Below are 12,613 nucleotides of genomic sequence, written 5' to 3'. Positions count from 1 at the left end.
TATACTACACGTGCTTTGTACAAATTCCGAAGGAAAAAAGCTTTATATGAAGAATGTTTACTTGTGATGCAATACATGTAACGAAATTTTACCTTCTGAACCATTTTTAAATATATAAACTGAGAATATGATAATATATGAATACTTTACGTGGTTAGGGTTCATCTCAGATGAGTCAGCAGAAAGGTATATATTTAGCCTCTAAGAGTACAGCTGCCCCTGAATTGTGTGCATTTGCTTTTCAGGTCATCACATCCTTCTACGTGGAGCGAGGAGGAAATGCGATGTCCTTCATGGGAAAAGGTGTCACAAAGAGCACCGTTCTCTGCCTGCTCCACTTGTCGCAGGAGATGATGGCCCAGGCCCAGAGCTCGGTGAGCGCACTCGCAGCCGCCTGTCTTCCCACGGTCGCCAGGAAAGGAGTGTGCTGTGCTTGACGGGTTTCAGGCCTGTCTGATTACTCGAGAAAAATGTCTTTTGATGTCTCCTTTTTAGGAGACAAAAATGATTTTTCAATGAGCAGTTTCTTAGAAGCTGTATATTATACAAATCTGAATTTTACTTTTTTATTTTGCTTGAAATCTGCACGCACTGAGAACTGCATTTTTGTCTAAATTACGTGGAAAATAGCAGTTCTGAAGAGAAAAGGGACATGTGTAACTTCTTAAGGAGGAGCTGAGATTTTTGTTTGTCGTATGTTGGCTAAATAATGAATTAAAGCCAAGTCTTAAGTATAACATTTTTACTTTGTTCTGCTTTTTAAAATTCAGATATTTTAAAGTCTGTTTTTTTCCTTAGAAACTTACCTAGTGTGTTTCTGTTCCCTTTTTCCATTCTAGGAGTGGATGTCACTTTGGTTCTTGCCTTTGGGGAGTCAGAGTGAAGACCATGCTCCCACTCAGCAGGGATTGGCTTGGCTGATTCCGTTGTGGGTTGACCGAGACCCAGAGGTCAGTGTGAAGGAGAATCGAGTCTATTATGTGTGGATTAGAGAACAGATAAAGCAAAACACACATGTATATACATGTTCATATTTTCCAAAATGAGATTATTTTAGTGACTAAACCTTAAGCTGTATTTACCCCCTTTCTCAAGCAGGTTGGGCTGCATAATAAAACACCATAGACTGGTTAGCTTGAACAAAGATACTTATTTTCTCACACGTCTGGAGGTGGGAAGTTGGAGATGAGGTTGTCCACCCATGTGGTCAGGTCTGGCAAGGACTCTTTCTGGCTTTCATGTGGCTCCCTTTTCACTTCATGCCCATAGCACCTTTTCTCTCTTCCTCTTCTTATAAGGCCACCAGTACTGTCAGATTAGGACCCGATCCTCATGGCCTCATTTAACCTTAATCATCCCCTGAAAAGCTCTATCCTCAGATACACTGGGCATTAGGGCTTCCACATACAAAATTTGGGGGTACATAATTCAGTTCATGGCACCCCCATATTCAGCCAAATTCAGAGTGCAGATTAAAAACAGAGGAAGTATTATAAAATCTATCAATCAGACTTATAAAGAACAGTGAAAAAATTATTGGAGAAGCCCAGCCATTTTTGAACAGTTTAGAGGAATAGTGGCCAAGTGACATTTGAGTATCATTTAATAGAATTATAACACTACACTGCAGTGTTTTATATTAATGAGTTTTCCTGTTTTGCCATTTGTCTACTGATCTTATTTTTTTAAACCACTTTATTGAGGTATGGTTGCCATGCAAAATTCTGTACATATTTAATGTGTGCAATTTCATGAATTTGGAGATAAATATACGCCTGTGAAATATACCTATCCAGAATCAATGCCATAAACCAGTCCTTCACCTCCAAAAGTTTCATTTTGTCTTCTTTACTGTTTGTTTTTGTGATTAGAACACTTACCGTAAGATCTACCCCCTTAGCAAATTTTTAAGTATATATTAATAATGTCCTATGCTTAGTTGCTCAGTCGTGCCCAACTGTTTGTGACCCCATGGACTGTATGTAGTGCACGGGCTCCTCTGTCCATGCGGATTCTCCAGGCAAGAATACTAGAGTGGATTGCCATGCCCTCCTCCAGGGGATCTTTCCAACCCAGGGATCAAACCCAGGTCTCCCACATTGCAGGGAGATTCTTTACCATCTCAGCCATCAGGGAAGCCCATATATATTAAAAATATGTAATGTTAGCATCTAGAGGTACATTCTTTAGCCACGTTGAACTTGGACTTGTGGCTTCATCGTGTTATGACTGCATTACTTTTTGTTACCTTGTGGTTATCACAGGGAAGCTCTATTTTGTAATCAGAATTTGGAGGTTCACCAAAATACATAGCTTGAGCAGCAGGAGTACTGTGGCAAACATATATCTATCTTACTTGAAACATTTTTCTTTGAAAATAATTTTGGAAAAAATACTAAGTTCCTTATAAAAAGATGATTCAGTTACTTCTTTTTGAAAAGGAATTTCAAAGAAGTTTAAACTGTTCGTTTGAAAGAAACACTGAAAAATTAAGGAAGGTGGAACAAAATAATAGTATCCTCTTAAAAATGAGAAATAAACATGAATCATGTTCATAAAAGATATGTAAGCACTGTATACTTTCCCTCGAAAAAGGCTTTTGAACTGTGCTTTTTTAATCTTCTTATTTATACCTGGTTTTGACTTTTTGTGATATTTGCTTTTATTATTTATATTAGGTATAGAGTTTTTATTCCTTCATAGATTTATAGTACAGTATTCTTTGTGTCTTATAATTTAGGATTGCCAAGACAATGTCATAAGAATATGGTATTTTATGTACCAGAAAGATTAAGAACTCATGTTATGGAATCAGGTTTTTTAATTTCACGACGTTTTCTCTAATTTGACCAGGTGAGGTTCACTTCGTTGGGATTAGGATCAGCACTAACCACCCTTGAAACTGGCTGTGTGGCCTTGGCAAACAGTTGTCAAAACATTTCTGGTGGGCTCTGGGGAACGGTGGTGAACATTCTTCTGGACCAGTCGGAATGCAGCATGGTGCGCCGGGAGGTAGGCCTGTCTGTGTAGTTCTTCCTTCCTGTTTCCCTTGAAAATCTGTTGTGAATGTTCTTATAAACCATACTCCCTGTTCACTGCCGTGGACTGACTGCTGACCCTTGTCTCTTCTGCCTGTGAAAAATCCAAATTAAATGGTTGCAGAGAACAGAATGGTATTGATTCACTGTAAAACTTGGAGTCCTTTGCTCTGAAAGATCAAAGCAGAATTGAGTCTGTTTTAATATGGACTCTTCTACTTTATTATATGTTGAAAAGTAGTTCACAGGGAAAAAATTATATTATCTCAGTGTTCAAGTTTATAAAGCTTTACTTAAGATAAGGAGCTGTCAAAATACTCATAACATGTAAAGAGGAAAAGTCAATGCTATTTTAACTCTCTCTAGACAGTTTGTGATTTTCTTTACTGCTGCTTTTATCAGAGATGATTGACGTAGACCATTTTAGAAACAGTAATCCAGTAGTGCTTAGAGACTTGTAAAGAAAACATCTGCTCCCAGGCTCACCATTAGCCAGTTTCCAGTTCCAAAATCCAAAGGCTGTAGTTTTCTTGTTAACTTGTTTCTTGATAGTAATGCTCAAACGGATAGCTTCTTCTTGAAGCTGTTAAGATTATCTGTTGGCCTCCAGTGAAGAGGGTTGAAAATTTCGCTCCCTCTGATCCCCTGTTATTCTGGTTGTTCTCCTGTTATAATGTAATCTTTCACTGAATAGGTAATCAGTGTTCATATTAGTGTGATTATTTAACTTGTCTGTGTTCAGGACCTAGGTCAAGTTGGATTTTTGTAGTTTGTGTTTCTAATTTGCCATTTCTTATTGAGAGGAACTTAGGTAGAAAGAGAGGAGGAGAGAGGTGTGTGTATGTGATCTGTAAGAGAGTAATAGAAACAGGAAATATATTTCTTAAATGCTGCCAGGATAGTTTCTGTTTTACATATCATTTTTTGGTAAGACAACATTCTGAAATAAGAAAAAATATCTTTGCTGATGAAGTAGTTTCTCCTCCTATTACGGCAGTTGGGGAGTTCTCACGATGACCTCTTAGCATGTTCAGCTGACCAGGGATATGCTTTTTTTGTTATTAAATTACAGTATATTGGTTATTTCAGACATGACAACAAGATGGCAGTATTGACATTTTTTTCCCCTTTAATTTCAGGCTGCATTTATTTTTCAGAATCTCCTTGTAATTCCAATGCCTTCAGTAATTATAAAGGATTATACTTGGCAGGTAGGTGTCTTTAAACAGTTATCAGCCTTGTAGATCTTTGAGATTAATTGATGATAGAGTTTCAGCATATATATTTTTATATTGGTATATATTTCCTTGGTGATGAAACTTTATACAAGCTAACAGGATCCCTTAAAAGAGAATGTAGAGATCTTTTTATGCTTGATCATATTTACCAGTTCTCTATGATGTTAAAAATAATTTTAAGCAGAAATAATAATCATTAGCATGGTGTTTACTATGTTCTAGGCACTCTTCTAGAAGCATTACAGATATCAACCTGTATAATGGTTTGAGTTGTGAACCATTATTCTCTTCATTTTGTAGAATAAGAAAATTTAGCACAAAGAGTTTAAGTAGTTTGCCCTACATCACACCCTTTTGCTTTCAGTCCAGCCAGTTTCTCTTTCCCACTGACTATATTGTTTTTCTAATAATAAGCAAATTTGTTTGTAGTTAAATATACATTGATCTTAACATCTACTTTTCTGGGTTAGTACACAGTGTCATAACTTAACCTTTCTTTGGTTTCTATTGGATTAATTTTCTGTTTCATGTTCTAAATGTCAAGTCAGTAAATAGTTTTAGCCGACTTTTTTATAGCCTGCTGCTTTTTAGATGTTTTGGAAGATAGAAAAGTGCTCTCTGTGGGGAGACAGGACATGCTCTTCTGCCCTGTTCCTTATCCACATGTCCTCATCCCGTGTATGTGTCTATGCCTCACATCGTGGCATCTCACACCTCAGGATCTTAGATCTAAGATTCCTTTTTCAGTTTTCATTAGAATACATCTTCAGGGGAGTCACTGAATCTAGTTGAGCTGTATTGAGGGCAGCTTTATGAGCACTCAGGTGGTTGTTAAGGCCTGGATCTCCTTTAACTCTTGGAAAATTCATTTTTCCAGACTTTACAAACCTCGTAACGCTGCCAATTATTGAATATCCCAGGCAGGTTTTGCCCTGACTCCTCTTGTTTTTTTAACAGGCCTTCTGATAATGGTTGTTATTCACAGTCTGTGTTGTAGTAAACCCTAGGAGAAAAACTAGAAAAGAATATACAGGATTAATATATTAACAGCATAGTGATTTTAATGCCTATTATCCAGTAACCAGATTTTAAAATGTGTTGTTTTTGGCTCAAATGATATAATCTCTATCTCATTGTTAACCTAGTGACACTTTTATACTATAATCTTGTTGATGTTCTGCCAGTGAATTTTTTAAAAAATAATTGAAATAGGCAAGCATAATACGTTTTCTTGGTTTTGTTAAATAGAACAGAACTGTGCTCTGTATTATAATATAGAACCATGTGTAGAAGTTCACATTTTTTTTTTTCTAATTAGTTAAATAGTCTGCAGTTCCTTTTTGATGCTGGTGATGTGCTTAGTGCAGCTTTTTGGTTTTGTTATTCTCCAGTTCTTCATCACAGAATTAGTTTTCTATTAAAAAGTTGAAAACAGTGGTTTAAGTATGATTTCCTACTTTTGCATTCCAGTCCCCTATAATGAAAAGGACATCTTTTTTGGGTGTTAGTTCTAAAAGGTCTTGTAGGTCTTCATAGAACCGTTCAACTTCAGCTTCTTCAGCGTTACTGGTTGGGGCATAGAGTTGGATTACTGTGATATTGAATGGTTTGCCTTGGAAACAAACAGATCATTCTGTCGTTTTTGAGATTGCATCCAAGTACTGCATTTCGGACTCTTTTGTTGACCATGATGGCCACTCCATATCTTCTGAGGGATTCCTGCCTGCAGTAGTAGATATAATGGTCATCTGAGTTACATTCACCCATTCCAGTCCATTTCAGTTCGCTGATTCCTAGAATGTCGACATTCACTCTTGCCATTTCTTGTTTGACCACTTCCAATTTGCCTTTATTCATGGACCTGACATTCCAGGTTCCTATGCAATATTGCTCTTTACAGCATCAGACCTTGCTTCTCTCACCAGTCACATCCACAGCTGGGTATTGTTTTTGCTTTGGCTCCATCCCTTCATTCTTTCTGAAGTTATTTCTCCACTGATCTCCAGTAGCATACTGGGCACCTATTGACCTGGGGAGTTTCTCTTTCAGTATCCTATCATTTTGCCTTTTCATACTGTTCATGGGGTTCTCAAGGCAAGAATACTGAAGTGGTTTGCCATTCCCTTCTCCAGTGGACCACATTCTGTCAACTCTCTCCACCATGACCCTCCCATCTTGGGTTGCCCCACAGGCATGGGTTAGTTTCATTGCGTTAGACAAGGCTGTGGTCCTAGTGTGATTAGATTGACTAGTTTTCTGTGAGTATGGTTTCAGTGTGTTTGCCCTCTGATGCCCTCTTGCAACACCTGCCGTCTTACTTGGGTTTCTCTTACCTTGGGCATGGGGTATCTCTTCATGGCTGCTCCAGCAAAGCGCAGCCATTGCTCCTTACCTTGGATGAGGGGTATCTCCTCACCGCTGCCCTTCCTGACCTTCGGACGCGGGGTAGCTCCTCTCGTCGCCGCCCCTGACCTCGGATGCTGGGTATCTCCTCTCGTCGCCGCCCCTGACCTCGGACGTGGGGTAGCTCCTCTCGTCGCCGCCCCTGACCTCGGACGCTGGGTATCTCCTCTCGTCGCCGCCCCTGACCTCGGACGCGGGGTATCTCCTCTCGTCGCCGCCCCTGACCTCGGACGCTGGGTATCTCCTCTCGTCGCCGCCCCTGACCTCGGACGCGGGGTAGCTCCTCTCGGCCGTTCCTGCGCCGTCGCTGTCTGGGACTCTCGGCCGCTGCCCCTGACCTCGGACGTGGGGTAACTCCTCTTGGCCGCAGCCCTTCGGGCATGGGGTCCTCCCGGCTTCTGCCTCTGACCTTAGACGTGGGGTGGCTTCTCTCGGCCGTGCTTTGGCGCGCTGGTAGCAGCCGCCTGGGCTTGTAGGAAGTCAAGAAACACCTGGAGTAACAGGCAAATTTGGCCTTGGAATACGGAATGAAGCAGGGCAAAGACTAATAGAGTTTTGCCAAAAAAATGCACTGGTCATAGCAAACACCCTCTTCCAACAACACAAGAGAAGACTCTACACATGGACATCACCAGATGTCAACACCGAAATCAGATTGATTATATTCTTTGCAGCCAAAGATGGAGAAGCTCTATACAGTCAGCAAAAACAAGACCGGGAGCTGACTGTGGCTCAGACCATGAACTCCTTATTGCCAAATTCAGACTTAAACTGAAGAAAGTAGGGAAAACCACTAGACCATTCAGGTATGACCTAAATCAAATCCCTTATGATTATACAGTAGAAGTGAGAAATAGATTTAAGGGCCTAGATCTGATAGATAGAGTGCCGGATGAACTATGGAATGAGGTTCGTGACATTGTACAAGAGACAGGGATCAAGACCATTCCCATAGAAAAGAAATGCAAAAAAGCAAAATGGCTGTCTGGGGAGGCCTTACAAATAGCTGTGAAAAGAAGAGAAGCGTAACGCAAAGGAGAAAAGGAAAGATATAAACATCTGAATGCAGAGTTCCAAAGAATAGCAAGAAGAGATAAGAAAGCCTTCTTCAGAAATCAATGCAAAGAAATAGAGGAAAACAACAGAATGGGAAAGACTAGGGATCTCTTCAAGAAAATCAGAGATACCAAAGGAACATTTCATGCAAAGATGAGCTCGATAAAGGACAGAAATGGTATGGACCTAACAGAAGCAGAAGATATTAAGAAGAGATGGCAAGAATACACAGAAGAACTGTACAAAAAAGATCTTCACGACCCAAATAATCACAATGGTGTGATCACTGAACTAGAGCCAGACATCCTGGAATGTGAAGTCAAGTGGGCCTTAGAAAGCATCACTACGAACAAAGCTAGTGGAGGTGATGGAATTCCAGTTGAGCTATTCCAAATCCTTAAAGATGATGCTGTGAAAGTGGTGCACTCAATATGCCAGCAAATTTGGAAAACTCAGCAGTGGCCACAGGACTGGAAAAGGTCCGTTTTCATTCCAATCCCAAAGAAAGGCAATGCCAGAGAATGCTCAGACTACTGCACAATTGCACTCATCTCACATGCTAGTAAAGTAATGCTCAAAATTTTCCAAGCCAGGCGTCAGCAATATGTGAACCGTGAACTTCCTGATGTTCAAGCTGGTTTTAGAAAAGGCAGAGGAACCAGAGATCAAATTGCCAACATCTGCTGGATCATGGAAAAAGCAAGAGAATTCCAGAAAAGCATCTATTTCTGCTTTATTGACTATGCCAAAGCCTTTGCTGTGTGGATCACAATAAACTGTGGAAAATTCTGAAAGAGATGGGAATAGCAGACCACCTGACCTGCCTCTTGAGAAGTTTGTATGCAGGTCAGGAAGCAACAGTTAGAACTGGACATGAAACAACAGACTGGTTCCAAATAGGAAAAGGAGTTGGTCAAGGCTGTATATTGTCACCCTGTTTATTTAACTTATATGCAGAGTACATCATGAGAAACACTGGACTGGAAGAAGCACAAGCTGGAATCAAGATTGCCAGGAGAAATATCAATAACCTCAGATATGCAGATGACACCACCCTTATGGGAGAAAGTGAAGAGGAACTCAAAAGCCTCTTGATGAAAGTGAAAGTGGAGAGTGAAAAAGTTGGCTTAAAGCTCAACATTCAGAAAATGAAGATCATGGCATCCGGTCCCACCACTTCATGGTAAATAGATAGGGAAACAGTGGAAACAGTGTCAGACTTTATTTTTGGGGGCTCCAAAATCACTGCAGATGGTGACTGCAGCCATGAAATTAAAAGACGCTTACTCCTTGGAAGGAAAGTTATGACCAACCTAGATAGCATATTCAAAAGCAGAGACATTACTTTGCCAACAAAGGTTCGTCTAGTCAAGGCTATGGTTTTTCCTGTGGTCATGTATGGATGTGAGAGTTGGACTGTGAAGAAGGCTGAGTGCCGAAGAATTGATGCTTTTGAACTGTGGTGTTGGAGAAGACTTTTGAGAGTCCCTTGGACAGCAAGAAGATCCAACCAGTCCATTCTGAAGGAGATCAGCCCTGCGATTTCTTTGGAAGCAATGATGCTAAAGCTGAAACTTCAGTACTTTGGCCACCTCATGCGAAGAGTTGACTCATTGGAAAAGACTCTGATGCTGGGAGGGATTGGGGGCAGGAGGAGAAGGGACGACAGAGGATGAGATGGCTGGATGTCATCACTGACTCAATGGACATGAGTCTGAGTGAACTCTGGGAGCTGGTGATGGACAGGGAGGCCTGGCGTGCTGCAGTTGATGGGGATGCAAAGAGTCGGACACGACTGAGTGACTGATCTGATCTGATCTGATCTGAAGTATGATTTCACAGAGTCTTCTGCTTTGCTTGTGTTGGCTAGAATAAAAGATATTTTGGGAGCTATTCTAAAATAGTACTTGATGATGAAACTTCTACTAGTCTTAAGCAAAATTTAAGTCTAATTTTTGGGGGGCATTTTTAATGTACACTCATTTTCTTCCTGTCTTTTTTTTTAAATCTGTTTTGGTTATTAGTTTTTGCTTTTAAGTCTCCTCAGTTGGCAATATAAGTAGTTGGTAATCTAATATTTGTCCCCCAGTTTAAAAAAGTCTGTGCTGTGCTAAGTTGCTTCAGTCGGGTCTGACTCTTTGCAACCCCATGGACTGTAGCCCTCCAGGCTCCTCTGTCCTTGGGATTCTCCAGGCAAGAATAATGAAGTAGGTTGCCATGGCCTCCTCCAGGGGTATTTGTCCCCCAATTTTTAAAAAGTTTACTGGTGCTTTAAATCTCAACGTGGAAACAACTGCTCTAGTAAGGGAGAAAGATGATCTTCACATGTAGACAATAGAATTTTATAATCTCCAAGAAGTGTTACCTCCACCATTTCACTACAGCCAAGAAAGAAGATATTCCTTTTTCAGGGCTTTAAAATTACAACTGTCTTTGGTAGAATGATGAATAATAATCTTATTCAAGAAGATGTTTCATTTACTTATCTTAATGTACATTTCGAAGTGCTCTGGGAGATGTAGCAGGAAGTAGCACTAGTATCTAGATGCTCATGATTTCCAAGAAGGGGTCACTGCTTCTGTTCACTCTCAGTGGATGTAGGTAGACTGTCTGCATATGTGTTCATATCTATTGTATAGAGATGGCCGACTCATTTATAGTTGTAGTATGTACTGTTTTCGTATTTAATGGGAGAATTATCAGTGCATATTTTCATTTTCTATTGTGTTCATCATAAATCATAATGGGTATGGATTTCACAAAACAGTAAATGCTTGGTGTCAGAAACAGTTTCATTTTAACTGAATTCTTAAAATGTAGTTAGGAATTTCTTATGTAATTAAGGTCATTTTTTTCAATTTATACATTACATTCTAGCATTTTACAAGTTTGTATACAGCAAAATAATTCCTTTTTCTTCTTGAAAACATTCTTCTCATATGTAATTTTGTTTTGCTTTAGTTCCTTTTGAATCATAGCTAGTGGGTATGTTAGTACCATGACATATTGAAGGTAAGAGGTTTAATTTTAATCATATCCTTAAAAAGAAGAGTTAATGGAGAAACTCTTCATTTCTTTAAGAATTCATATCCTTAAAGAAAAGAGTTAATGTAATTCTACCTTTAACTTGTAATTCTACCTTTAACTATTACTTCATCTTCCTGTATAGTAAGTTTTAAAGGTTCATCTTTCCTTGGTGATCAGGGGCCATGAGAAGTGGGGCACGTATGCAAATTTCATAGTTAATGCTATATTTGCAGACCTTTCCTGTTGGCACTTGGCTTTTTATTTTTTGTTTTTATTTTTCTCTCTTATGTTCTGTTTTAAAAGTCTGAACTATATTATCATTTTCAGAAAAATAGAAATAGTTATGAACTCAGTTCAGTCACTTAGTCGTGTCTTTGCGATCTCACGGACTGCAGTATGCCAGGCCTCCCTGTCCATCTAGTGATGTGATAATTAGCATACTTTAAACTGATCCTTGGCATACTTTTAACTGATTGCTTGGTTTTAGCCATTTCGATATTCCAGGAAAAGTCATGAGTGGCACCTCAAAAAATTATTTGGATAAAAAGTGCAAAGAGATTAAAAGTATGCAATGGTAGATTCTTCTCAGCCTTCTGCTGGAAAATATGTGTGTGTGTGTTTGTGCACACGCATGTGTTTATGTTTGTGTTAGTGTGCACACATGTGAAATGCCCTTGGAAGAAGGGTTCACTCAGTGGAAAATAAAGTGACAAACAGATTTTACTGTGGATATTAATGGGCATTTTCACTTTATCTACCTTACTGATAGGCACAAAAATAATTCTGAATAAAATAACTTGGTTTACGTTGTTTCAGATATTTTAATACAAATCATTTCATTGTTTTGTGTGCATTGCAACACACCACTTTTACTGTATTTGTGGCTGAAGTACATAATTACTTGATTCGAGCTGTACCATTTCGTAGAAACGTTTTAAACTAAGTGGCCCCTCAAGAGAGACTAGATCAGCTTTCTGCCTTTAGTGGATTTTTTGACAGCAGAGAGCTGGATTAACTTTCTGGGTCAGGGTCAGGCTGGTGTACGTGTGGAAGGACAGAGAGAAGTGAAGAAGTGTAGTAGCATTTGTTTCCTGAAGGGGACTGTGGGGAGACAGTGGGTCTTTTTGAAGAAATTATGTAGTAAATTCCTGTCTCTCTCTCTCCCTCTTTTCCTACAGGGCCCCTGTGTCCATGATGAGGACTCTGGGCTGTCTCTCATAGGAAAACCTGCCCTCCAGGCTCTTTTATACCACTGCCATTTTTATGAACATTTGAATCAGATGGTAAAACATTGTTACCTGGGACGGTATGCATTTGATTTCAGTTTTTCAGCTCTTAATGGAGCTCCTGAAGGCAATGATTTAAATGGTAAGTGTATTATGTTTATATTTTTAATAAAATATATTTCTTAAATTGTTTAAAACCTTTGTGTTGGTTACAAAATATTTGAAAACAATGAAAAATACCAGGAAAACATTCATATCTAGTCCTACTACCCAGAGCTTGCTAGTGTTGCATTTAGGGTGTATATTTCCTTCCAGTCTTCTTTCTCTGTATAGCTTTTGTTTGTTTTATATAATTGTGTTCATATCTTATGTACATTTTTGTATTTCCTCCTTTCACTGAACATTGCCTAAGCATTTTTCTATGTTATAAATTCTTCATGATAACCATTTTTGACATCTTATTAATGTTTCATAAGTTATTTCATGCCCTTCAGTAAAATTTTATAGTTTTTCCCTCTCTTTATGTCTTAAATTTTTTTTGGAAGGCTCTTCTCAAGCAATCAAGAATGAGACTTTTCCTACTAAGTTTTCTAATTTGTTTTGCTAATATAGTGAAAACCTGTTT

General features: G+C 39.1%; 1 protein-coding gene across 6 annotated transcripts in view; it reads left to right on the top strand.

The window, feature by feature from the left end:
* Positions 1-12,613, top strand: part of RTTN (rotatin) — a 115,396-nt gene that overhangs the window by 64,046 nt on the left and 38,737 nt on the right. For 4 of the 6 annotated variants that reach the window (XM_006061281.4, XM_025273679.3, XM_025273684.3 and 1 more), the window contains exons 29-33: positions 246-374; positions 840-950; positions 2,854-3,012; positions 4,178-4,249; positions 11,941-12,130. In XM_006061281.4, coding sequence (XP_006061343.3) covers positions 246-374; positions 840-950; positions 2,854-3,012; positions 4,178-4,249; positions 11,941-12,130 — 661 coding nt within the window. The remainder of the gene's footprint in view (positions 1-245; positions 375-839; positions 951-2,853; positions 3,013-4,177; positions 4,250-11,940; positions 12,131-12,613) is intronic. The other 2 variants (XM_025273680.3, XM_025273681.3) reach the window with 2 other exon arrangements.

The sequence above is a fragment of the Bubalus bubalis genome, chromosome 22, assembly GCF_019923935.1.
Source record: "Bubalus bubalis isolate 160015118507 breed Murrah chromosome 22, NDDB_SH_1, whole genome shotgun sequence".
NCBI lineage: Eukaryota > Metazoa > Chordata > Mammalia > Artiodactyla > Bovidae > Bubalus > Bubalus bubalis.
The sequence above is the reverse complement of the archived record's forward strand: the minus strand, read 5'-3'. Positions and strand labels throughout refer to the sequence as shown.